Source organism: Cajanus cajan, chromosome 8 (assembly GCF_000230855.2).
Source record: "Cajanus cajan strain Asha chromosome 8, NIPB_CcT2T_4, whole genome shotgun sequence".
Taxonomy (NCBI): domain Eukaryota; kingdom Viridiplantae; phylum Streptophyta; class Magnoliopsida; order Fabales; family Fabaceae; genus Cajanus; species Cajanus cajan.
The window spans coordinates 30380568-30407041 of record NC_138524.1 but is presented as its reverse complement, the minus strand read 5'-3'; the positions used below and the strand labels follow the sequence as shown (position 1 = coordinate 30407041).

At 39.2% G+C, this 26474-nt stretch overlaps 2 protein-coding genes and 1 pseudogene across 2 annotated transcripts in view; all 3 read left to right on the top strand.

Annotated features, from left to right (window-relative positions):
• Window positions 1–9369: 9369 nt before the first annotated feature.
• Window positions 9370–10455, top strand: LOC145950403 (uncharacterized). The gene has a single exon (XM_083061490.1). It carries the CDS (start codon window positions 9370–9372, stop codon window positions 10453–10455), a length of 1086 nt encoding a protein of 361 aa, XP_082917616.1.
• A 6672-nt stretch (window positions 10456–17127) lies between these two features.
• LOC145950402 (prohibitin-3, mitochondrial pseudogene) lies at window positions 17128–17448 on the top strand (annotated as a pseudogene).
• An 859-nt stretch (window positions 17449–18307) lies between these two features.
• The window catches only part of EMB1135 (RING/FYVE/PHD zinc finger superfamily protein), a 34089-nt gene continuing 25922 nt past the window's right edge, over window positions 18308–26474 (top strand). The window contains exons 1-7 of the mRNA XM_083062281.1: window positions 18308–18969; window positions 20820–20885; window positions 21016–21189; window positions 21271–21401; window positions 21598–21674; window positions 23627–23808; window positions 23947–24024. Of these exons, the coding sequence (XP_082918407.1) occupies window positions 18502–18969; window positions 20820–20885; window positions 21016–21189; window positions 21271–21401; window positions 21598–21674; window positions 23627–23808; window positions 23947–24024 (1176 nt within the window). The 5' untranslated portion in view covers window positions 18308–18501. The remainder of the gene's footprint in view (window positions 18970–20819; window positions 20886–21015; window positions 21190–21270; window positions 21402–21597; window positions 21675–23626; window positions 23809–23946; window positions 24025–26474) is intronic.

Genomic DNA, 26474 nt, shown 5'->3' with positions numbered 1-26474 from the left:
TTTTCCATTCCTTTATATGCAGTAGTTAAATGTATAGGTTGTTTTTACCTTGTATTGAGAGGTGTATGTTCTTTGTTTGTAGGTCATGCCTTTGGGATTTAGAGGCATGTTCCTTATTGAAATGTATTCCTTTTGACCTTGTATTCATGGTCACCATTTTTAGTTTTTTGAGTTTAGTAATTGGAATGAAAATAGTCATTCTAGTGGTGTGGCAACAACCATTCTAGATGGTGTGGAAGTAGTAAAGGTGTGAAAAAAGTCAAAAGTGATTTTGTGCTTGTTTTTCTTCTCTTGGCTCAAGGAATTGATTTGACTTGGTTTAACCTTCATTTGTTAACCAAAGCAAACTAATTCCTTGGTTTTTGGTTTGGCCAAGACAAACCAAAGGCCACCTTGGCTGCCCATTTTGGCTATTCCTCACCTTGGAACTACTTCTCCAACCACCTAGAGATAAGGGGATACTTGGCACTTGTTCATTGGCTTTTCTAGATCTAGATGTCTCCTTGTCTCCTAGATGACTAACTTCTTCTCCAAGCTACCTAAGCTCTATATATAGGTGTTTCGAACCATTTGTACATAATTTTTTTTAACATTTTATGAAATGGCCGAGATTTCTCTTTAGAATTCTCTCTCTCAAAAACTTAAATCTCTATTTTATTTACTTCCAATTCTCTTATCCTCTTCCTAAGAGTGTGGTGAGACTTGAAGTGGTTTTTCTTCTTCCTTGAAGTGGCATCATTTGAAGGGAGTCCTTAACCATTAAAGTTGATTTTAGAGGTTTCCTCCTCCATTGGAGACCTTGGAGAAGCTTGAGGAGTGTTAAGAAGGAAAAGTCTAAGAAGAAATTTGAATGACAAACTACAATAATCTAGTTCCTCCAAAGATTTTCCATCACTGAAAAGTTGCATCTTGAAGATTTGTCTTAGTCCCTTTGAAAACGTATTCTATTGATAAATAACTTCTTTTGTTTGTTAACTGCAAAACTTTAAATTGGAGGGATCTAAGTTTGTCTTTTAACTTAACAATCACCATGATCATAAAAATCAATATCAAATGGCATCGAGCGCAACACCTCACACCTCAATGTTGAAAGGTCTATGACCTTTTTGGTAGCCCCATGCCTGGCTTGATTGTTTTCATGCCTAGCGTGGTCACAGAATTCGCACTTCTTAGACTTGTAATCTGTATGATTCTGTTATTCCCAATTCACACATAACCATCAAGCATTTCAATTTACAATCCATTTGGTTAATCATTCACTTCATATTTGAGCAACTTTATAACGTTATCAAACCATCATATTTCAATCCAAAAAACCCTCAATTTCATACATAACAACCTTAACCCTCATAATCCACAAATTCAATATCAAATTAATCAATTTAGAATAACATAAGAATATTAGCATAAAACAACCATACATTTGTAATCAATCTCATACTTAAGAATTTCCCATTAAACAAACAACATAAGAGGCTTAGGGATCGCCTCTCTACCATTATCCCATATATGCCCAAGGACTCGATAATCTCACTCCTCCCTACCTAAAGTGATGATTATCATGTAATGATACTTCTCTAATAGCTCCTGTTTTTAATCTGGGTCTCCCTTGACGATCTCCTCTAAGTTTCCTTTTGCGAGTACTCTAGGTTTTTCAAAATGAGCACAAAATGACCTAACTCCCTTTCTATTTACTCTTTTGAATTAGTCTCTAGGCTGGGTCCAAAGTCTAACTCAAAATCTTCTTATTAGCTATCCCCATTTTATTTGTATTAATAAAATATTCTTGTTATATTTTATAATTATTATAATTTATTTATTATTTATTTAAAAAAAATAGGATGTTACAATTTATATCTTAAAAATTTATCATATTTGAAAGGATTTTATTATATTTCAATGGACAATATAGATTGTTTAAAAAAAATACAATGAATACAAAAATAACATAAATTACAAGGTTTGAATAAAGAAAATAAAATCAATAAACATTTTAGTTTCATATCCTCTTAAGAAAACTTTATTTACATACAGTCTTCTATACATTTATATTTTCTCATTCATACTATTTAATTTGAATAATATGTTCAAATTTATGATATTCATTAACTGGTAGAATTATCAAAATATATTTTTAATATTTTTACAAATTTGATATTTCAATATTAAATTTTATTGAAAATAATCATTTGTTAAAACTTAATAATTTAAAATACTTCATAATGTATAATAATTAATAATTAAAAAAATAGTATTAAATATTTAATAATTGAAAAAAATATTAATAAATTATATACCAATATTGATAGATAAAAATGTAACAAAAGATATTGATACATAAAAAAAGATAGGAGAAAAAAGAAAGAGAAAAGGAAGAAAATATAAATGAGGGAGATGAACAAAAAGAGAAAAAGAATATGAGATATAGAAGATAGGAGAAGAGATAGCAGGGGAAAGAAAAAGAGAGAGAGAGAGAGAGTGATGGAAGAGCATGGACCAAGGGTCTAACCACTAGAGCAATGGCCAAAAGATTACTTGAAGACTTGACTGCTTCAGAGCTTAGTGGACCCAATGGGCTTGGTGGGCCTAGGGTGCTCCTCACTTGGACTTTACTTGTTTGACACCACTTTTATTGCATATTAATAGGATAAGAATTTACTTTGTTTTGGTCTTGTATTTTGGACCCTAGATTAGGAATTTTGAGCTTTGGGCTTATTGGGCCTAGAATTGGGCTTCATGGGCCTTTGGGCTTTTGACACCCAATATTGGGCTCATTTTCATTCTTGTAATTTTTCCTATTCATTGTATTTTATTGACCATTGTATTTAGGTCATTAGTATAGGAATTATGGAGGAATACTTGTTTAAGAGGATTAGGCAAAACTAGGTTTAATTTAGCTTGCATTTAAGTTGCATTTTGAGTCACATGGTTGGCGCCACTTATGGCTGAACATGTGTGACTCAAATTCAACCCTAAATGCAAAATAAATCAAACCTAGATGCCTTTAGCTCCTTGGAACCCGGTGATGCACATGTGGATTAAGATTTGAATTCAAATTTCAAATTTGAATTCAAATCTTGGCGCCACATGTGAAGCCTCCACATTGGCGCCAATTGCTTCCTAAATCTGGCCTTATAAAAGCATTCTCCCTAGCTTCTTGTAATCACTTTTTGATATATAGAATTTCTGAACATTTCTTCAGCCAAATTCTTCAAAGAGTCACCGAGAGAGAGAGTGCCTTCAAACCCTAGGAACCTTGCTTAGTTTCCTACCATTGAAGTGAGCAATCTCTTGATGCTTAAGCTTGGATACTTCCATCCTTAGTTTAGGCTCCTTTGATCCGAGAACTTCCTTCAATTCAAGCTTCTTCATTCGGTTCTTCCTCTCCAAAGAAGAGATCCTACGCAAGGTGAAGCCAAGGAGGAATTTCATCAATCATTTCTCCTACCTCCACCATCAGAGAGAGAGAGAGAAAATGAGATAGTGAAGACAGAGAGAGAGAGAGAGAAAAAAAAAGAAGATGAGAAAGAGAAAGAGTGAGAGTGGGAGAGAGGAGAAAAAAAAAGAGAAACAAAAAAGTGAGGGATAAAACAAAGAAGAGAAATAAATGAGAGAAAAAAATCATATGAAATCTCAAAGGTTTTGTGAGATTATTGAATGAGTGAATTATATGTAAATTCTACTAGAAAATGCAAAGCTAGGAGTGCTTCCAAAAAAGGCACTAATTTAATAGGTGTTGGACACAGACGAAGTCCATACTTTATTACGTACTCGTTATGAGTGAGGAACCTTGGGCTTAGGTAGCTTAGCAAACTCAGCTTCCCAACCAAAGCCTTGTTAAGTTAGATAAAAAAGAACAACAATAATGACATAAAGAATGGTTGTCTCATCACTTATGATTGACCTTGAGTGCTTCTGAACAAAAGTTAATGTGTCACTGAAATTGAATACATGAATTGGCCACTTTGTGAACTTGCCAAACTATGTTGGAATGGTCTACTTCTCCTCCTTTGAGAGCCCACTAGACAATGCAAACTTGGCATTGGAGAATAGATGTTGGTAAAAAGAAATTTGCATCAAACTTAAAGTATTCACACTCATGTATGCGCTTCATCTAGATTTCAAGGATCATTCCTGATGGAATAACACTAAGGCCAAGAAGACCAAGAGGTGATATATCGAAGGAGGCAAGAGGAATGGGTTAGTATTGAAAAACCATAGGAGGAGTAAGCCTACTTTTGGGCCTTAGCTCCTAAGTTTTTATAGCATTTATTTTTATTCCTATTTTTTGCCCTTGTCTTTAATTTCCTATTTTACCCTTGTATTTTGGGGTATCTTAGTCATAGGATTTATTTTCTTTTGTATTTCCCATTTTACCCTTGTATTATGGGGTACTTTAGATCATAGGTTTTTAATTTTGGGCTAAGGTATTTAATTAGGGAGCTAGACATATTTTTGGTGGTGTTTGGACCTATTTTTGGACTTAGAAAGGCTTAGGCCCAAGTGGAGGGCAAAGGTTGCATGGTTTTATCATGCACCTACATGTAGCCTAACTAAACCCAAAGATTCCATCCTTGGCCACCAAGTTGCATCTAGGGTTAATTTGGGTTTCATTTGGTGTGCATTTGGCACCCTAAATGCAACCCTAGATGCCTCCCACTCCTATAAATACCCTAGGCACCACACCTTGTAAATACTTTGGAAATTGAATATAAAGAGAGCATTTTTGCCTTTATATCATCCTTAGTCACCCTTGGCTAATTCGGCCACCTCCCTCCCATCTCTACCTTGAGAGAAACAACCCTACAAGTGGCCTTCATCATCATGAAGTGAGCCAACCCTAGAGTACCCTTCTCAAGCATTTCCTCAAACACCTTCTACCCAACTTCCATTGTCGTCCATTCCATCATCATCCACCCTAAAACCTTGTGCCACCTTTGAAGAACTTGATCCTTGGAGAAGGCGTCCTATTCTTTGCTCATCATCTCATGTCCATGCAAGTAAGGATGCCATCAATTCCTATGTAACTTTTTATTTCAACTATGGTAGGATGTGGCATGGGAATGATGATGGGCAACTCATCCTTCCTTTTGTTCAGATCCAAGAAGGGTAACTTTGGACATATCCAATTTGGTTGAATGCCAATCCAAGTATTATCGTTGTTGTAGATAGACGAAGGGAAATTACAAAGCATCTTAATGAATAAAAATTGGTAAGTTTTCCCTATAAATTTCATGTCCTGGTTATAGGCCAAATACCTTGGAGTGAGGGGGTGAATTGTGTAGGGAACCAAGATATTTTTTCCTTGAAAGTTACTTTCTTCACCTTTGGATCATCCATATTAATCTCGATTTTTCCTTTATTACTCTATAAAAGGTCTTGTAAAGGATTCAAGTCTCCTTAAAATTAAGATTTTTATTTTTCATTGAAACTAATACCTGTATTTTCTTTCACCCAGGTAATAAAGTGTTAAATTTGAGGACAAATTTCTTATAAGAAGGAGAAAATGATGGAATCTACCAAAGGCTGCACTTGAAAGAATTTGAGAAATAAAGAAGTTGAATTGATTTGCTTGACAAGGTCTATAGAGATATATCACCTAGTGTTATTTTCTACATCTTGATGAAGGCTTGAGCCCAATTTGATTGATTTGCTTGACAAGGCCCATGGAGATATATCACCTAGTGTTATTTTCTAGAACTTGATGCAGGCTTGAGCCCAATTTGAAGATAACATAACAAGTCCAAATGCACATGATCCAGAAGAAGCATTCCAAATGCACATGATCCAAAAGAAGCATTGATGGGTTGGAGTTTAATTAGTTTTGGGACTAAATAGTTGTTTAAGCCCATTTTGTTAATTATTAATGTAATTTTCATATTTCTTTTTATTCAAATAATTCATATATCTTTTTATATTATTTAGGTCAATTTTTAATGCTTTTAGGCTTCCTACATCATAATGATAGTTGCCCATCTAAACTTATAAATAGGAGCCTTTTGTAAATATTTCAACAGAAAATGAATTAATTAGAATTTGGATATTTTTCCAATCTAGAGGATTTTCTCTTTGTAGGTTTTTAAAAACTACTTTTGATTCTTATTTTTGAATTTGCTAATTCAAAGTGGTGAGTCTTCCTCAACTTATTAATCTTTAGGAATTGTTGCATTGTTCTTTCATTTCCTACCTCAATCCATATTTTCTTCTTCTTCTTTTTAATTCCTTTATAAAAATCGTCCAAAATTTTCATGCTTTGAGATACTGGAATTTTGATCTCATGAAGTTCATATCAAGACACCACACAAAATATGTATCAATTTCAGTTGTAATGTGTATGTATTAATTCATTCAACTTTTATTCCATTTTATAGTTGAATAGAATTCTCAAATCTTTCTTAATTTCTATTGCATCTTTGTCATTTTTTTTTGGTTTTGCATCAGTATTTTAAGACTTTATTTTAGATTAATCTAGTTTAACTAGAAGGTAAATAAAACCCAACTAAAGATTATTTTTGCCAAGAATTACACTCAAATAATGCTTTGCATCTTTGTCTCAATTCTTCTATCAATATGAATTTTTTTTTCTTTTGCATTTTTTCTAATTCTTTCTTTAATTCCTTCTTTTTTTCAGTAACTCCTTCAATTTTATCTATGACATACTCATTTACATATGTTTTATTTTATGTTGAACCAATCTTTATGCGGCTATATGTTTATACAAAATCAAAAACAACTTATACGATTAAGTAAAATAATGACAAAATTGATAATTGTATTTTGAGTAGTTCATTACAGTAAATGTGTTGTTTTTATTATGTTATGATTGTGTTATATCTTTAATAATAAAAGTCAAAATCTAAATTAAACTACTCATGTTGAAAATTATTCTGTCGCTAATTTGAATAAAAAATTTATAACTATATTTCAAAATTTAACTCCTTTTAATAAAAACCTTATTTGGTTATAATATATGTGAGAAATTATATTCATGAGATTCAACATATTTGTTTGATTCTTGAAACAAATTTCTACTACAAAAATTGAAAATTTATAATAAAATTTGGTTGTATCAAGAATTAGAGGTAGCCTCATGAGTCATGATAAAGACAAATTAATATAAAATATTTATGTTTTTTTTTATTATTTTATTTTATTTTAATATATTATCTTAACTAACCAAAATTATCTTTAAAAATAGTATGTTATTTAAATCATTTTTTAAGATATAAATTAATAATTTTTTAATTGTTTGATGTTAAATAAGTTTGATGATTTTTTTTATATTGTTTTATTACCTAAACGAAAAGTGGATTTTTCAGAAGGATTTGAAATAAAAGTTTTTAAAACATAACTCAAACATTTTTTTTTTAATGTATTCCGTTTTTCACAATTTGGTATAACAGTTTATTCTCTAAGTGTACTGGGACTACACACCACCGCTCAAAGTCAACACTAAACACACCTCCTTAGGCCGAGTACCCATCAGGATAATGGGCCGAGTACCCCCCTCAAGCCGAGTACCCCCTCAAGCCGGATCCAACCTCAGGCCGAGCACCCCCTTAGGCCGAGCACCCCTCCAGGCCGAATACCCATCAGAACAACAAATGGGTCGAATACCCCTTAGGCCGAGTACCCCCCTCAGGCCGGTGAATAGACCGAATACCCCCTCGGGTCGAATAAACCATTAAGCCAACAAATGGGCCGAATATCCCCTTAGGCCGAGTACCCCCCACGAACCCCTTCGGCTTCATCCATGATCGAAGACCCTTTCGACTTCACTCATTACCGAAGACCTCTTCGGCCTCGAGCCTGACTGAGCCACCACCACACAACTTGGAGGAAGACCAAACACCCCCCCTCGGGTCGAATAAACCATTAAGCCAACAGATGGGCCGAATACCCCCTTAGGCCGAGTACCCCCCACGAACCCCTTCGGCTTCATCCATGACCGAAGACCCTTTCGACTTCACTCATTACCGAAGACCTCTTCGGTGCCCGAGCCGACGAAAGCACACCCCCACTTCGGCTGGAGCACGGGCCGAACACACCCTCTCGGCCAAAGGAGAGCCAGGTCTAAACACCTCCTCGGCCTAGGCCTAGGCCGAACACCTCCTCGGCATTGACCTAGGCCGAACACCCTCTTCGGCCTCGGAGAAGGCCGAACCCCCTTTCGGCCTCATGCCTAGCCAAGGACTTCAACAAATCAAGCCACTGCCATCAGCGACGAGTCAAACACCTCCTCGGCCTAGGCCTAGGCCGAACACCTCCTCGGCATTGACCTAGGCCGAACACCCTCTTCGGCCTTGGAGAAGGTCGAACCCCCTTTCGGCCTTACGCCTAGCCGAGGACTTCGACAAAGAGCAGATCACAAACAACACGTGGCCAGTTAGATACTTATTATGCGTTAATTACCAAGCCAGATTAAGACAGGATTAAGGTTAATTCATGTATTACCCGCATCCCAAGAATGAAGGCCCACCAGGCCCAAACGTGTCACTATAAATATACAGGTGGTATGACATGAATGAGGTACGCTTTTATCTAGTATAAATATTCTCCGCTCTATACCGAACACTTACTTGAGCGTTGGAGTGCCTTTGCAGGTACCCTCCCCACCCTTGGAGATATCATTCGGTCGGCACCGAGGGCTTAGAAGATCGCAAGGAAGGAGCGACAGGAGGAGTGTTCTATGCAGGAACATTTTGGCGCCCACCGTGGGGCCGATAACCAAAACGGTTCTCGACCCAGGAGCAAGATGGTAACAATAAGGAGTCAACAAGACAACGCAACAATTCACCTCGGGATGCCCTGAGATCCCCCGCGAATGAATCAGAACGAAGAAGGGGCGGAGGAGTCATACACAACCCGATCGCCACCTCCCGATCCTTCTTCGACCATCGAGCAACTAAAAGCCGAGATGATGGAGCTCAAGAGGCTCCGAGAGAAGGACGCCCACGACTTCTCGGTCCTTAGGAAAGAAAATGCCGAGCTTCGAAGCGAAAATCGTTCCTAGCCCCCATCTTGTGGCACCCCAAACACTCAGTCGACGCGTGACCAAGGAGAGTCGTCGGGGTGGTACAAAGAGACGAAGGCCCCTTGGCCACCTGGCGAAGAGACAACAACTATGGATCAGCAACGAAAGCAAGGGAGGAAGCCATTCACCCCGGACATTGCCGGAGCTCGATTGCCCGACAATTGGAAGAATCTGGCCTTAGAAAAATACGATGGAACCGCCGATCCCGAAGAACACCTCGATGCATTTGTTACTCAAGTCGGGTTATACACCGGTGACGACTCGATCATGTGTAAAGTCTTCCCTACCTCTTTAAAGGGACCGACACTGAATTAGTTCACAAGACTCCCACCAGGATGGTGGACTCTTTCACAACCTTGTCCTCCCGGTTTGTAATACAATTCGCCACAAGCCGACCTCATCAGCTCACTTTGATGGCATTAGTCAATTCCCGCCAGGAAAAGAAGGAACCCCTAAGGACATTCATAAGGACATTCATGGAACGGTTCGGAAAAGTGACCCTCTCAATCCGAGACCTAGATCCAGCGGCGGCAATGCACCACCTTATCACGGCATTAAGGCTATGCCCTTTTGTAAACAGCCTGTGTAAAAAGCTGCCTCGAGATCTGGACGACCTTCGGCAAAGGGCTACTAAGTATATGCAGATGGAAGAGTTGGTCGAATTCAGAAATCAGAACCGGACCGACCTTCTTCCCGGAAAGAAAGAAGTCAAAAAGGAACATCATCCAAGACCTCGCCCTCGAGACGCGCCCGATCGAGATAGAACCAACAGGGGCCCCCGATATGCACAATATACGCCGCTCAACGCCAGTAGGACCAAGGTGTTGGAGCAGACATTGGCCACAGAAATCCTCGCGGTGCCCCGCCGCGCTATGACTCCACCCCACACGGACAAAATCAAGACATGCCAGTTTCACAGGAACCGGGGACACACCACGGAGGAATGCACAGCCCTCCTAGATCGCATTGAAGATCTCGTTAAGTCTGGTCATCTTCAAAACTTCACCCAACCATCGGGTAGGAAGAGATACGACAACTTCCATGATAAGAGGGAGTCCGGAAGAGGGAACCATGAAAATGCACCTTCGAGGCACAGATCTAGGGAACGAAGCAGGACCCCGGAGAGAAACGGTAGGCAGCAAGACTGGAATCAACCCAGGAGGGTCATAAACACAATAGCCGGAGGATTTGCAGGGGGTGGAAGCACATCTTCGGCACGAAAAAGACACCTAAGAGCAATCAGATCAGTTAACGCAGTAACACAGGCAGGAATGATCCATATGCCGCCAATTACCTTCACTGACAAAGACTTCAAAAGGGTCGACCCAGTGCAAGACGACCCCATGGTCATCAGTGTAGAGGTCAACAATTGTATTGTAAAGAAAATGCCAGTGAAAGAGTGGATACCCGGGGGACGATAGACCTATACACCTACTTTGGAGACGACCAACAAAGGCGCAGGATCAAAGTACGATATGTGGTAGTCAATGCTAACACCTCGTACAACATCCTGTTGGGCCGACCCTCCCTAAATAAGCTCCGAGCTATCGTCTCCACCCCTCACTTAGCTATGAAGTTCCCCTCAGAAGAAGGCATGGTCATCACGCTGCACGCTGACGGCCCGAGAATGTTACTTCGCTAGCTTAAAGGTGCAGCCAACTCCAAAGCCGAGACGAGAAGTCAATGCCATTGGCGATGTCCACCACCAGAGTCCGGTCATAGACTTGGAGCTCGATCCACGAATTGAGGACGAGCACCGAGTTGAACCGGTCGAGACAACAATCCCCTTTCAACTCGGGACAAGAGAGGAACAGGTCACGTACTTAAGTTCTCAATTGTCAGAGGACGAAGCAAGAGAAATTAAGCAAATCCTTGTAAAGTACTCGGATCTATTTGTCGGGACGGCGGCCGACATGCCTGGAATCGACCCAAGCTTCCACTGCCATCGGCTCTCCGTGTGAGGAGATGCCAAACCCATCACCTAGAAGAAAAGAGGGTCGAAGCAGTAAAAGAAGAGACAATCAAACTACTACAAGCAGGGTTCATCCGGGAAGTCAAGTACTCCACCTGGTTGGCCAATGTGGTAATGGTCAAGAAGGCCAATGGCAAATGGCGGATGAGTACCGATTACACGGATCTGAATGAGGCATACCCAAAAGACGCCTACCCCCTACCACACATCGACGCATTGGTCGACGGAGCAGCAGCACATCAAAGGCTAAGTTTCTTAGACGCCTATTCGGGGTATAATCAAATACTCGTCTACCCACCAAAAGAAGGGAAAACCGCGTTTATCACAAATTCAGGCAACTTTTGCTACAAAGTAATGCCGTTTGGTTTGAGAAACGCGGGGGCAACCTACCAACGACTCATGGACGAGATCTTCCGGCACCAGATAGGAAAGTGAATGGAAGTGTATGTGGATGACATGGTGATTAAAGCAGCCTCCACTAGCGATCACGTAAAGGATCTCGGAACGATATTCGATGAAGGCGGCATCACATGCGATTAAATCCAACAAAGTGCACCTTTGGAGTCGCTGGCGATAAGTTCTTGGGCTTCATGTTGTCAAAGAGAGGCATAGAAGCTTTCCCCGATAAATGCCAGGCCATTGTTAATATGAGAAGCTGATGTAAGGTAAAAGAAGTGCAACGACTGGCCGGACGCATAGCCTCAGTGGCTCCTTTTCTGCCATGCATGGCAGACAAGTCAAGAGCCATAATGTCTTTGTTGAAGCAGGCCAGCAAGTTCCAATGGACTGAAGAATGCGAGTCCTCGTTTCAAAACCTCTCGCAAGATTAAGGTTGGCATACGACTTGGGCGTCACCAGAATCAAGTGTTGGAGCGACTCACAAGTAGTAACGGGCCAAGTCAACGGCACCTTCCAAATTAAAGAACCAACGCTACTCTTACTTCCATGCTTTCGAGAAACACTAGGACAACTTCAAAGATGTCCACATTGAATACACACCCTGGGAACTCAATACGGGAGCCGACCAATTGGCCAAGCTAGCCAATAGTAAGAAAATTAGCCACTTGCACAGTGTTATACAACAAGAATTGCAAATCCCAAGCGTCGGGGAAATTGAGTGCTTGCAGGTCCAACAGGGGGACGACAATTGGATGATCGGCATAACACACCATCTTTTGATCGGGGAATTACCCGATGATCACCTCGCAGCCAGGAAGCTAAGGGTCATAGCTGCCCGATACACGTTGATTGCAGGAGAGCTGTACAACCGAGGCGTTTCTTCACCTTTGTTGAAATGCCTTGCACTCGATCAAGCACATTATGTCCTCCGTGAAATCCATGAGGGCATATGCGGAACGCATTCAGGGGGACGAACCTTAGCGACCAAAGTTATCCGAGCCGGTTATCACTGGCCCACCCTCACGAGTGATTGCATGAAGTTTACCCAACAGTGCAAGCCGTGTCAACAACACGGCCCGGCTGAAGAACTACACTTCATCACTATCATTAAATCCCTCCCGAGTACCTCACTCGGCCAAGGTTGAAAACACTCCCTCCCGAGCACTCTAGCTCGGTTAAGGTTGAGTCATTAAATCCCTCCCGAGTACCTCACTCGGCCAAGGTTGAAAACACTCCCTCCCGAGCACTCTAGCTCGGTTAAGGTTGAGTCATTAAATCCCTCCCGAGCGCTCTAGCTCGGTTAAGGTCGAGTCATTAAATCCCTCCCGAGTACCTCACTCGGCCAAGGTTGAAAACACTCCCTCCCGAGCACTCTAGCTCGGTTAAGGTTGAGTCATTAAATCCCTCCCGAGCGCTCTAGCTCGGTTAAGGTTGAGTCATTAAATCCCTCCCGAGTACCTCACTCGGCCAAGGTTGAAAACACTCCCTCCCAAGCACTCTAGCTCGGTTAAGGTTGAGTCATTAAATCCCTCCCGAGTACCTCACTCGGCCAAGGTTGAAAACACTCCCTCCCGAGCACTCTAGCTCGGTTAAGGTTGAGTCATTAAATCCCTCCCGAGCGCTCTAGCTCGGTTAAGGTCGAGTCATTAAATCCCTTTTGAGTCATTAAATCCCTCTCGAGCGCTCTAGCTCGGTTAAGGTTGAGTCATTAAATCCCTCCCGAGTACCTCACTCGGCCAAGGTTGAAAACACTCCCTCCCGAGTACCTCACTCGGCCAAGGTTGAAAACACTCCCTCCCAAGCACTCTAGCTCGGTTAAGGTTGAGTCATTAAATCCCTCCCGAGTACCTCACTCGGCCAAGGTTGAAAACACTCCCTCCCAAGTACCTCACTCGGCCAAGGTTGAAAACACTCCCTCCCGAGTACCCCACTCGGCCAAGGTTGAAAACACTCCCCCCCGAGCACTCTAGCTTGGTTAAGGTTGAGTCATTAAATCCCACCCGAGTACCTCACTCGGCCAAGGTTGAAAACACTTCCTCCCGAGTACCTCACTCGGAAAAGGTTGAAAACACTCCCTCCCGAGCACTCTAGCTCAGTGAAGAGCGAACCATTAAAATCCCCCAAGTACTTACTAATCGGCTAAGCATGCAACGGTCATAGTCGTGGACAGATACGACTCCCTAGACACGTACGGAAGCCTTAAACCAATTGCATGTTCACTCACAAACCCCTTTGTCTTTCATCCTCGGGCTTGGGGGGGCAGTGTACTGGGACTACACACCACCGCTCAAAGTCAACACTAAACACACCTCCTTAGGCCGAGTACCCATCAGGATAATGGGCCGAGTACCCCCCTCAAGCCGAGTACCCCCTCAAGCCGAGTACCCCCTCAAGCTGGATCCAACCTCAGGCTGAGCACCCCCTTAGGCCGAGCACCCCTCCAGGCCGAATACCCATCAGAACAACAAATGGGTCGAATACCCCTTAGGCCGAGTACCCCCCTCAGGCCGGTGAATAGACCGAATACCCCCTCGGGTCGAATAAACCATTAAGCCAACAAATGGGCCGAATATCCCCTTAGGCCGAGTACCCCCCACGAACCCCTTCGGCTTCATCCATGACCGAAGACCCTTTCGACTTCACTCATTACCGAAGACCTCTTCGGCCTCGAGCCTGACTGAGCCACCACCACACAACTTGGAGGAAGACCAAACACCCCCCCTCAGGTCGAATAAACCATTAAGCCAACAGATGGGCCGAATACCCCCTTAGGCCGAGTACCCCCCACGAACCCCTTCGGCTTCATCCATGACCGAAGACCCTTTCGACTTCACTCATTACCGAAGACCTCTTCGGTGCCCGAGCCGACGAAAGCACACCCCCACTTCAGCTGGAGCACGGGCCGAACACACCCTCTCGGCCAAAGGAGAGCCAGGTCTAAACACCTCCTCGGCCTAGGCCTAGGCCGAACACCTCCTCGGCATTGACCTAGGCCGAACACCCTCTTCGGCCTCGGAGAAGGCCGAACCCCCTTTCGGCCTCATGCCTAGCCAAGGACTTCAACAAATCAAGCCACTGCCATCAGCGACGAGTCAAACACCTCCTCGGCCTAGGCCTAGGCCGAACACCTCCTCGGCATTGACCTAGGCCGAACACCCTCTTCGGCCTTGGAGAAGGCCGAACCCCCTTTCGGCCTTACGCCTAGCCGAGGACTTCGACAAAGAGCAGATCACAAACAACACGTGGCCAGTTAGATACTTATTATGCGTTAATTACCAAGCCAGATTAAGACAGGATTAAGGTTAATTCATGTATTACCCGCATCCCAAGAATGAAGGCCCACCAGGCCCAAACGTGTCACTATAAATATACAGGTGGTATGACATGAATGAGGTACGCTTTTATCTAGTATAAATAATCTCCGCTCTATACCGAACACTTACTTGAGCGTTGGAGTGCCTTTGCAGGTACCCTCCCCACCCTTGGGAGATATCATTCGGTCGGCACCGAGGGCTTAGAAGATCGCAAGGAAGGAGCGACAGGAGGAGTGTTCTATGCAGGAACACTAAGAGTTGAGCACTTTAACAAGTGCTAGAGGAAAATATCCATAGTTTTAAAAGGATGATTTATTCTAAAGAGAGTTTATCTATCAAGAGTTTTAATCTTTAACAGAGAAGTTTATGCTTTATTATGGTGATAAGATAGACACACATGAAGTTCATGCAAGACTTTTAATCTTTAATGGAAAAGTTTATGCTTTATTATGGTAATAAAATAGACATACATCAAGTTCATGCAAGACCTTTAATCTTTAATGGAAAAGTTTATGCTTTATTATGGTGATAAGATAGACATACATCAAGTTCATGCAATACAACATTTAGAGGATAATCACTCATATTGATTTGGTCATCACAAAGTCAAAACAAGAGTGTAATCATAATGACTACAACATGCTCCAACTAAATGTTAAGGTAAGCTATATTATTACCTACAACAAGTTTTGTAGTAAGAAAAATGCAAGAGACTAAGGCCACATACAAATTACTCATGAATATTTAATTATGATTTATATATTTAAAACTCTATTTATATAAATTTTAATTATAATTTATATATAAATATAAATATATGTATATATAATTTATTATAAATTTTAGTAGCATATAATAAATATTTAGCATATACATCACATATACTAAAATACTATTTAATATTAATATTCTACAAAATCTTAAGTTTGAGTTCACAAAAATTTTAACAGTTTTTTATTTCTTCAAACCACAATCAGGATTTTCAACGATACCAATATTTTCCATTTAAAATAATCAATTATTTCTCTCCATAACTGATTGTTGGTTTACATAATGATTTTCATTTTAAACAATGGATTAATTTGAAGAAAAAAAAGATTTTCATTATTAACATTTTATTTATTTTTTTGAAATAAATAATTAATAAATACTCCTAAAATTCATTCTATTTCTCTCCACAGCTATTCTCTTTCTTTGTGCTTGATAGAGAGAAAAAAAATAGAATAAAGAGAAATAAAGAAAAAAGAAATAAATGAGTGAAATAAATAAAAATAAAATTTAATTATATAATTAAAAATTAAGTAAAAAATATATAAAAAATAAAATGTTTATGAAAAGGAGAAGAGGAAGAAGAAGGTGAGTCTCATTACTTTTTAATTTCTTATTAACTAAACCTTTCACCAAGCGATTTAAAACCTGGATCGGTCGGACCGGTTGGACCGGGAACTGGTGGTCCAGCCAGTCCGAATCTTAAGTTGAATCGGTTATGCAGTCGACCCGTTTCAAACCGGATTGAACCGGTCAATTTTCTGGTTCAACCGGTAAATTGCAAGCATATTATATATGTACATATTATTTATATTTTTAATTTGTATTAATACAATTTAACATGTAATTTTTTTTATATATTTTTTATAAAATAAAAATAAAAATAATTTTAAATAAGATAGAAAAATTGAAATTTAAAATAAGATATGAATTTATTAAAATTTATAAGTATAAAATATATTTAATATAAATACTTTTTTAATAAAAATAAATAAAAATTGAGTTATGTGGTTAAACTAGTGACCCACTAGTTCAACTTTTGACTCACTGACCCGGTACCTTAACCGGTTCGATGACCGGTCCAGTTTTTAAAACTATGCTTTCACCTTATTTCTTCTCCCCTATTTTTATTCGTTGATTTCTATTTCTCACTCATTTACCAATCACTTTATGCCAAAAGCTAAATAGAGCATACTTGCTAGGGATGACAAATAAACCTGTACCCGTGGGTAATACCCGAACCCGTCCCGACTTTGACGGGGAATACCCGGTTTGACCGGGTACGGGTACGGGTATGGGTAAAATCCGAAATATTAAACCGGGGACGGGGACGGGTACGGGTATATACTTACCCGCCCCGTCCCCGTCCCCGTCCCCATCCCCAGTTTCATACCCGTACCTGATTTCATTTTAAAATTTGTTAAGACATAAGATATAGTTTTGGTGACTATAGTTTCAGAAACTAAGAAAATGTTGAAGTTAGTTTGCTTCACATTTTGGCCCAAGACCCCGATCAAAACCAAAACTAGATGTCTACAGTCACCAAAAGCCCCAATCAAAACCAAACCTAAAACCCTCTTCCTCTCTCTTTCTCCCATTCCCATTTCCATTCCCTAAACCCTACTCCGGTAGTCCCCAAAATGGGAAGCAACCAAGCCGCCATCTCCTTCCTGTCGAACATCGCCCGCGCGGCCGTGGGCCTGGGCGCGGCGGCCACGACCCTCTCCTCGACTCTCTACACGGTGGACGGCGGGCAGCGTGCCGTCCTGTTCGACCGTTTCCGCGGCATCCTGGACTCGACGGTGGGCGAAGGCACCCACTTCCTGATCCCGTGGATGCAGAAGCCGTACATCTTCGACATCCGCACGCGCCCCCACACCTTCTCCTCCATCTCCGGCACCAAGGACCTCCAAATGGTTAACCTCACCCTCCGCGTCCTCCAAATGGCAGCATGCATATAACTCATGTTCCTGATGAATTTTTGTGTGATTGTGGAACTGAAATTCTTTTGCAAACCAAGGTTACCAGCGTTTTCGTTGTTGGTGAGGTTGAACAGACCAAGGTGTTGTGCAGAGCTTGTGATGTAGATGCCCGTGACTGGCGTGAAGATAAGTTGAAAAAAAATTGTAAAAAAAAAATTTAACGGGTACGGGTATACCCGATACCCGACGGGGACGGGGATGGGATAAAAATTTCATACCCATCGGGTATGGGGACGGGGACGGGTATGAGTTTCGGTCGCGGGGACGGGGACGGGTATCATGAAACCCGTACCCGCCCCGCTCCGTTGCCATCCCTAATACTTGCTAGTCCAAAGCCACATCCCACGTGCAAATGGAAAGGAAAAAATAAAAAGGGTTAAATATATTTTTAGTCCTTCAAATTTAAGATAAATTTATTTTTGGTCCCTCAAATTTAAAATTGTTGTTTTTAATCCTTGTAATTTTCAAAAATCTTGTTTTAGTTGCTTAGGTCACCAATAACATATTTGAAAATGACTAATTAAGACAGTTATGCAATATCAACCGGATTTAATAGGGATACCAATAGGTAGATTTTATGCAATAATGTTTGATAAATTTTTTAATAAAATTTGAATATAAGGACTAAAATAAGATTTTTTGAAATTATAGGAAATAAAACCAACAATTTTAAATTTGAGGGACCAAAAACAAATTTATCCTAAATTTGAGGGATTAAAAACATATTTAAGCCAAATAAAAAATAAAGAACACGTGAGTGTCACGTGCCAGTTTCCCGGCTCGAAAGAAGTGAGCCCAACTTCCCCAAAAACTACACTCCCCGATATCCATTCCCATTTCCCAACTTCGACAATAAGAGAGATCCTTTTGGGCTCATTCCCAAACACACTAACACCAAAACCAATCACAACACAACCAAAAGCAGAGAAAGAGAGAGAGAGAGCAAAGGAAGATAAAAAGAAAAGAAACCTTCCCTGCCCGCCAAACACAATTTCCCCCAAAGAAAACCCTTTCGCGCTCTCTCCTCCCAAAATGACACAGCCATCCGCGCCTCCGCCTCCGCCTCCACCGCCGCTAGCGCCACCGCAACCGACGACTCCGCCGCCGCCGCCGCCTCAGCCGACCGAGAGCGTCCGCGTGCGGTGCGCCGGCTGCCGCATGATCCTCTCCGTGGCCCCCGGCCTGACCGAGTTCGCGTGCCCTACCTGCCGAATGCCGCAGATGCTCCCGCCGGAGCTCATGCCTAAGGCGGACGACACGGCCACGCCGCCGCGGGCTCCTCCGACCTCCGCTCCGCCGTTGCAGCCGCCATCGGCTCCGGCGCACGGCATTGATCCAACTAAGATCCAGCTTCCCTGCGCCTCGTGCAAGGCCATCCTCAACGTCCCTCACGGCCTCGCGCGCTTCTCTTGCCCTCAGTGCCACGTTGACCTCGCCGTCGATGTCTCCAAGGTCAAGCAGTTCTTCCCCGTCGCGCCGCCGCCCGAAGAAGTTAACGAGGTTTGCCTCGCTCCTATTCTGCTTTTCAACGAATTTCGGAAATTGCGAAGCAATTGCGCCACTGGTTTACTGTGTAGTCTGATTTTAGGTTACAGTAGGGTTTCTATGTGTACTTAAGTTCGTCTTGATTGATATTGGGGAGATACAGAATAAAGTGTGATTGTGAATGTGGTTGATATTATAATGTTATAATGTTACTGTGCAGTGTGATTTTAGGTCACAGTGGGGCTTTTATGTGTACTTTAGTTCGTCTTGATTGATTTTGGGGACATATGAAATGAAGTGTGATTGTGAGGGTGGTTGATATTGTAATGTTGCTAACAAGGACGGAGAAAACAATGAAGTAGAATATGAATATGCCTGATAGTTGATAAGGTAAAGATGTTAATGAGGACGAACTAGGATTGTATAGAGGATGCTTTTCTCTGTAAACTTGGTATGGGTGATAATGGGATTCTATGTGTACTTTATTATATCATGTCTTGATGGATATGGAGGATGTACAATAGGTGTGATGAAAATTGAAATGGTAAATGTCGCTTATTAGGTTGAACTAGGATTGTGAAAAGGAAGTAGAATATGCTCGATAATTAGTTATGTGGGTGTAGGATTTCTTGGTTGGTATGGAGTGTGTATAGTGAGGCGTGATGCTAGTTGATATCATGATATGATAGTTTAGCTTACAAGGATGAACAAACATTATATAAAGGAAGTAGAATATGCTTCATAGTTGGTTGATATAGGGTAAAGCTGTTAGCAAGGATAAGTGTTCATTTCAAAATGGAAGGAGAATGTGCTTGATAATTGAAAAGGTAAAGATGTTAGAATGAACAAGCATCACAAGTAGGAAGTAGAATATATGCTTGATTGTTGATAAAATAAATATGTTAACAAGGATGGACAAACATTACAAAGATGGAGTAGGATGTGCTATTTTATTTTTGTGGTAAATTGTTAATGAGATAAGTGGGAAGTGCGTTGGTAATGAGTTGACTTGTTAAGGTACTGATTGTGTCCTTCCATGTTTCTCTGTTGTTGGGCTTATTGCGTATTTGGTCCATCTCATGCACATTTAGGGTGAAGATGTATAGTGTCATTGCTTTGGTAGGTGCAGAACTGTTATTAATAGAAATTTCATGCATTGTAAATTTGGAATTAGAATTTTTCTACAAAGAAGTAATATTGTTCAAGGGTCTTGAAATTTTACAATTATATAGCTGTCGGTCTGAAGCAATCAATGATTCATTGACAAAACACAAGCCTTATTGGTCTTTGATCTGTTTTCATTTGGATGGAAGGATTTGTAGGTTAGATGAAGGGAGGAATAATTTTTCGCTTTGATTAGATGTTCTCCTTATTTGAGGATTTTTTTTTTCTTTTAAATAAGAAGGAATAGAATGATAGATTATCATGTGAACATTCAATCATCCTTTATTCAATTTTATAAACATTTTATAACTTGGTGCATTTAGATATGGGAATTTAACCATCCTTCCCTTTCCTGCAAATCCCTTCATCCAAACCTTGGTTGTGTAGGTAGAAAGTAGGGAGTTGGAAAATTTGGAATTAAATAACTTTAAGCTGTAGTGGGAACTCATGTTTGATTCTTGTGCGAAAGATTGTTAGGCTAGTGACAATTACAGTATCATGAGGGAGATTAGTCTTTGGCCTAGTGAGCTGGTGTGATAGGACAAAAAAAACTTTACACTTGCTTTGTTTAACAAAAGTATGGGCTGGAATATGAAGTGTAATAGTTTTTTTACTCTGAGCTAAAACTTTTGTTTTCGTATATTATTTTTCCTTATATCTATATTTTTTTTTATTCTCCAATCTCCATCAAATTAAATCAGGTTGCTGTTGAAGTGGAGCGGGATGAAGATGAAGGTGGCATGGTTGGAGAGACATTTACAGATTATGTGAGTTACTAATTGCCTTCTTTTGACAGCATTGAGTGCTAGAACTTTTATTCGACTGAATTATCAATTCATTTGTTATTTCAAGTTATTCAAGCACAGTTTAGTGGTATTAAGATGTCTCCTTGTGCAGCGCCCACCAAAAGTATCTATTGGACCTCCTCACCCAGATCCTGTTGTCGAGACATCTTCCTTGTCTGCAGTACAGCCACCTGAGCCAACTTATGATCCAAAAATTAAAGATGATTTGGAAAGTTCAAAGGCTTTATCATGCTTGCAAATTGAGACATTGGTCTATGCTTGTCAGGTTTCTTCTATGATATAATTGGCAGTATATGGTTATGTTTAGCTTTTCCTTTCTTGTGTATGATGTTAGTTTTAATGACAGAGACACCTTCAACACCTCCCAAATGGATCTAGGGCAGGATTCTTTATTGGAGATGGAGCTGGTGTAGGTAAAGGTCGAACAATTGCAGGGCTAATTTGGGAGAACTGGCATCACAGAAGGAGAAAAGCATTGTAAGTTTAGGTCATGATCTCCATGCAATCATGCTTGTGTGTTATTGAAAATTGAGATAAATGTTAATTCATGCTTTGAATGTATCTTAATACTGTGTGTCTGAACATATTTCAAGTTTGTAAGTTCAGCTTGTTGTCTGGATATTCTCTCGTAGTTTAATTGTTTTGATGCTTTTGTCATGATGATCTTACACAGATGGGTTTCTGTTGGTTCTGACTTGAAGTTTGATGCTAGAAGAGACTTGGATGATGTGGGTGCGGCATGCATTGAAGGTATTTCCTTGAAAATTTTATGCAGATAAGGCTGTGTTTTCTACATCTGTGGTGTATCTATTAATCTGTTTGCCCACTGTGTTACATAACTAATGCAAAATATAATTCTCATTATGGATTTTTTTAGTTGATGTATATATATATATGTATTTATGTATGTATGTATGTATGTATGGATATATAGTCTTACCATTCTTTCTACGGAAATAGACAAGAAGGAAATTGAAAGGAGGGAGATATGATTGAAATTCCAGATTTCCACCATTTGGTTAAAAAGGAGAAATGGTAAAGAAGTTTTTTTTTTTTTTTTGTGGGGTCCACCAGAAAAAATCCCCCCCCAAAAGTTGCTTGAAATGGGGGTAGATGATCTCTATCTTTTCCATTTATTTTTCTTAAAAATAAATAATTTTTTAAATAACATTTTGTTTTAAAATATTTTCATGTTAAGAAGAAACAATACAGTAAAAAAATAATTTTTTAACTAGTATAAAAATATTCACTTTATATATATACACTATTTTCCACTTATTCAAAAAAGTGAGGAGAAATTTCTCCATTGGTTTTTCTTATCTTAATCCATCCAAACAACACATTTTGGACTCTATTTGTCTTTTATTTTTATTCTTCCTATTTCTTATTTCTGTACTCTATATTTTAATCCTAATCCAATGGGTTCTGTTTTGTGTTTGGTGCATTTTAAAAATTGAACAGATCAGGGCATAAGATTAAAAAGAAAAGTAGTGCTTTTTTATTCCGTTAGGGGATTCCATTTTGTATGTGTACCATACCAATTGTTACCTTAACACAAATATCTTTATCATATGGCTAATTACAGATTTTACAATTTGAGGCATGGACAGATGTACAGAACACCGTTCGGCACATTTTGGACACGACACTTATTAGACACACCTTGGACACGTGTCTAACACCTTTCCACTGTGTCACAATTATTATTTTATTTTTGGTTCGGGCACTTTTCCGACACAAATTGGACACCTCTTTGACGCAACTAAGATACCTTTTTGATACGACTTGGACATGAGTCAAGAAATTGAGTCGACACTTGCACTTAGCTAAACACTAATCTAACACTTCTATTATAAATTTTTAAAGTAAACTTATTTATAAATATTGCAAGACTCGTGACATCCTCTTTAAGTTTTTGTGAGGCTTGTTTTCATTTGAATTACTAAGTTTTTAACTTTTGAGAGATATGATTTATTTTCTAAGGGTCATTATCATAATAAAACTGCAAAGTTTAAGAACTTTGAAGGTGAATATATATAAATTTTATTTCTCAGTTTAGATTTTTGTCATGATAATTATATATATATATGTATGCCATGTCCCCATGTCCTATATTTTGGACATTAGCCATGTTCTGATGTCGGTGTTGTGTGCGTGTCTGTGTTAGAGCCAGTGCTTCATAGTCTACAATATATATAGATTGTACTGGTAGTTCTATGCTCCCTCCATTCCCTGCTGTTGCTTTGTATCATATGCATTGGCCGCCTTATGACAGATCGTTTGTCAGTATCCTGCTCATGCACATTCTTACTTCTATGATATTATACACAGTTTTATGGTTTATTTCACTTCTGTTTTGTACAATATATTGTTGTATTAGTTGTTAGTTCTTTGCCAGCTAAGAAGAGTGAGTTACTGCCAGCTGTTATTTCTGATGTAGGCAGTTAGTCACTGCACTACTCTCTATGTACCCTATAAATTTTTATCTATAGGTTTTAAAGAATCAGAACTTCAATATCAGTTTTTCAGTTTCTCTCTCAAATTCTCTGAATTCTTTAGTCTATTCATGTTTTTTATTGAAAGAGAGAAAGTTATTTGTTTCTTTATCTTCCTGCGCGAAATTTTCTTTTGCTTGCTGCCAATTTCAGGTGTTTTTTATGTAGACTAATTTAAATATTTTACTTTTCTTTTCCTCTATCCAGTGCATCCTTTGAACAAACTGCCTTACTCTAAGCTTGATTCGAAGTCTGTTGGGGTCAAGGAGGGAGTTATTTTCTCGACGTACAATAGCCTCATAGCATCTTCTGAGAAAGGCCGTACTCGTCTCCAGCAGCTTGTACAGTGGTGTGGACCAGGGTTTGATGGTCTTATAATTTTTGATGAGGTATGTAAATATTTTCTGATGTTAATTGGTAATTCCAATATTTATTTTGACGGACATTAATTGTTATTCCAAGTGCTTCTTGGATTCAATTTTATTTTTTCACCTTTTTGTTACCGAGGTTTAAATGGTTCATTGTAGTGTCACAAGGCAAAAAATTTGGTCCCTGAATCTGGTAGTCAACCAACACGAACCGGAGAAGCAGTGCTTGATATCCAGGTTTTGTTCTTCATTCCTATTTCTTGAGACAGTGACCAAATGTTTCTATATTATTTTTTGTTTTCTGATGTGAATTTATGTTGAGTTGGGTCTTCATTCATCCAGATGATATATTTTTTCTGTTCTTTAACATATATTTGGTTTACTTTAACCCTCATTTGTTATTTTTATATGTAGTAGCTTTCAGAATATTTTTAATAAGGTGAATTGGAGTGAATAGTGTAGAAGTGATATCTTACCAGAAAGAAAGATAACAGTGGTCTGATTTAATATGGCTAGTTTATGCAACTTGTAGCACAAGTACAGTGCCAAAATGAATATTCTAAATTTTTTTAGCAGAAGCAGTTTAAAACCAGTTGTGGAAAAGAAACATATCCGTGTGAAATAAACTTCCAAAGACTTGGGTGAGGTGCAGTTATAATTGGATTTGCATCCCAGTATGCTACCCATTATAATATGGATCATACTTGCTATTAATTACTTGGTATTGCTAAGTAGAATGCAAACATCATAACCATTTAGGCCATATAGCAATGTTTTAGATACCTGATTCTCAAATCCTAATCCTCCTTCATCCTGAATCAAAAAATAAGGTTCCCAACTAACAATATGGTCTCATTGTTTGTTCACACCTAATCAAGGAAACTCTCTTATGATTTTACTGAAAATTCAATTTTTGCTGGAGCCTAGTGGCATGGTTTAATACATGTAACCTATGAAGCCCATATATTAATTACGACATGGGTATGAAACAACACGGATATGGGAATACGACATTTTTTTTAAAATTTATGATACAATACATTTTGGATATGTCAATAAAACTTTACAGAAAAATTTATATAGATGTAGAATATTGGTAAAGAAGAGACATTAATTCTTTCTCATTAATTTATAACTATGATGGTTATAATTTACAAAAAAGATATTTGTCTTCATAAGATTCATAACAACAAAAAATACTGTTTTTGACCATATCAAGTTAACTATATTAATAAAAACATCTTTGGTTGAACTTAAAACTAATATTGGTTCAATTCAATAGCCTATGACTCACAAGCATCATTACCAAATTACTGCCAAATGTTAATTGTATCACTTTCTTCGCTCCTGTTACCATCATCGAGAAAAAGTTTGGTTCACTAAGAGACAACTTTGCCAGTTCAAGAAGTCTAACATCATCATCAAGTGGATGATGTATATCTCTACCGATGTCCCACAACCTAGTCTCCTTTTTGTGCCCTTCATCTTTCATAGACGAAAGTTGAAGGTTGAAATGCACATAAACCAAATCTTCTACCCTTTTGGATCTATTTTGTTTTTCTTCATACAATGAATAAAGGAGTATGTACTCCAATTCCTTTTGCAGCATTGCAAAAAATGCGAATGTACAAAAAGCTTAAGACAGGCTTTTTGGATACTTTTCAAATACATATCTAGAAGTATCCAATAAGTATCAAGGAAGTATTCGAGAAAAAAAGGTTAAAAAAATTAAAAAAGGATTGGATACTTTTATGACACGTATCAAGAAGTATCCTAGGAGTATCAATATCCAACATGGGTGCGACATTGATACTTTTCCATTTTTGGAGTATCTGGGCTTTGTAGGATCTAACCATCCATTTTACATGATATTCTCAAATCCCTTTCGTACTTGTTCCCTAATGTGGGTTGCAAACAACATAGAGTGTGTTTGGGAACTAGTTGTGTTGAACACATTGGGGTTGAAAATAAAAACTACACTCACAAGCTTTTTCTTTTTTTTGCATTGGAACATGTGTTTTCCCGTTAAACGTGATTTTAAACTAGTATGCAAACATTCACACAAGCAATAAATCCAAATTGCCATGTTCGTGCATTTGAAGCAAACAAGGATAAGACAATTGGATAAATGTTGATAGGTCCCCTTAGGCCCCATAATACCATTTTTTTTGAAGCCTCAAAGTATCACAGTGTTTTTGTACTCTAATTATTTTTTTTTATCAATATTTGTACTCTATTATGAAGCTTTTGTTGTGCTGTCTAAAATTAGTGAATTTAGTTTATGATTATGTCATTTGAATTATGCTATCATAGTTTATCTTTAGGATTTATTTAAGGATTATGGTATTTTTATGGTGTTGTCATAGCTTATCTTTAGGATTTATCTGCCTTTATCTATTTCAGGGAGTTAGTTGAGGGAGATGATAATAAATATAGTGTAGTTTGGGAGATATGCTTTGGGTGTTTTTCTATTAGTTGTATTTTGGAGCTTGTTCGCTGGGAAAGGAAGGCTGGAGATTAATCTGCCAATTTTTATTTTCTATTTGAAATAATAATACCCAACCATTCTTGTTTTTCCATCACACTGTAATTGAAGCTTTTGTTAGAAAGAAGCGGTGTAGTGCCACAGTTACAAGAGAAAAGATGGAAGGAGATGTTGGATGGATACAAAATAGTATCCTTAGACC

Coding starts and splice junctions, on each gene's coding strand:
- LOC145950403 (XM_083061490.1), top strand. CDS start 9,370: ATGGTGGACTCTTTCACAACCTTGTCCTCCCGGTTTGTAATACAATTC.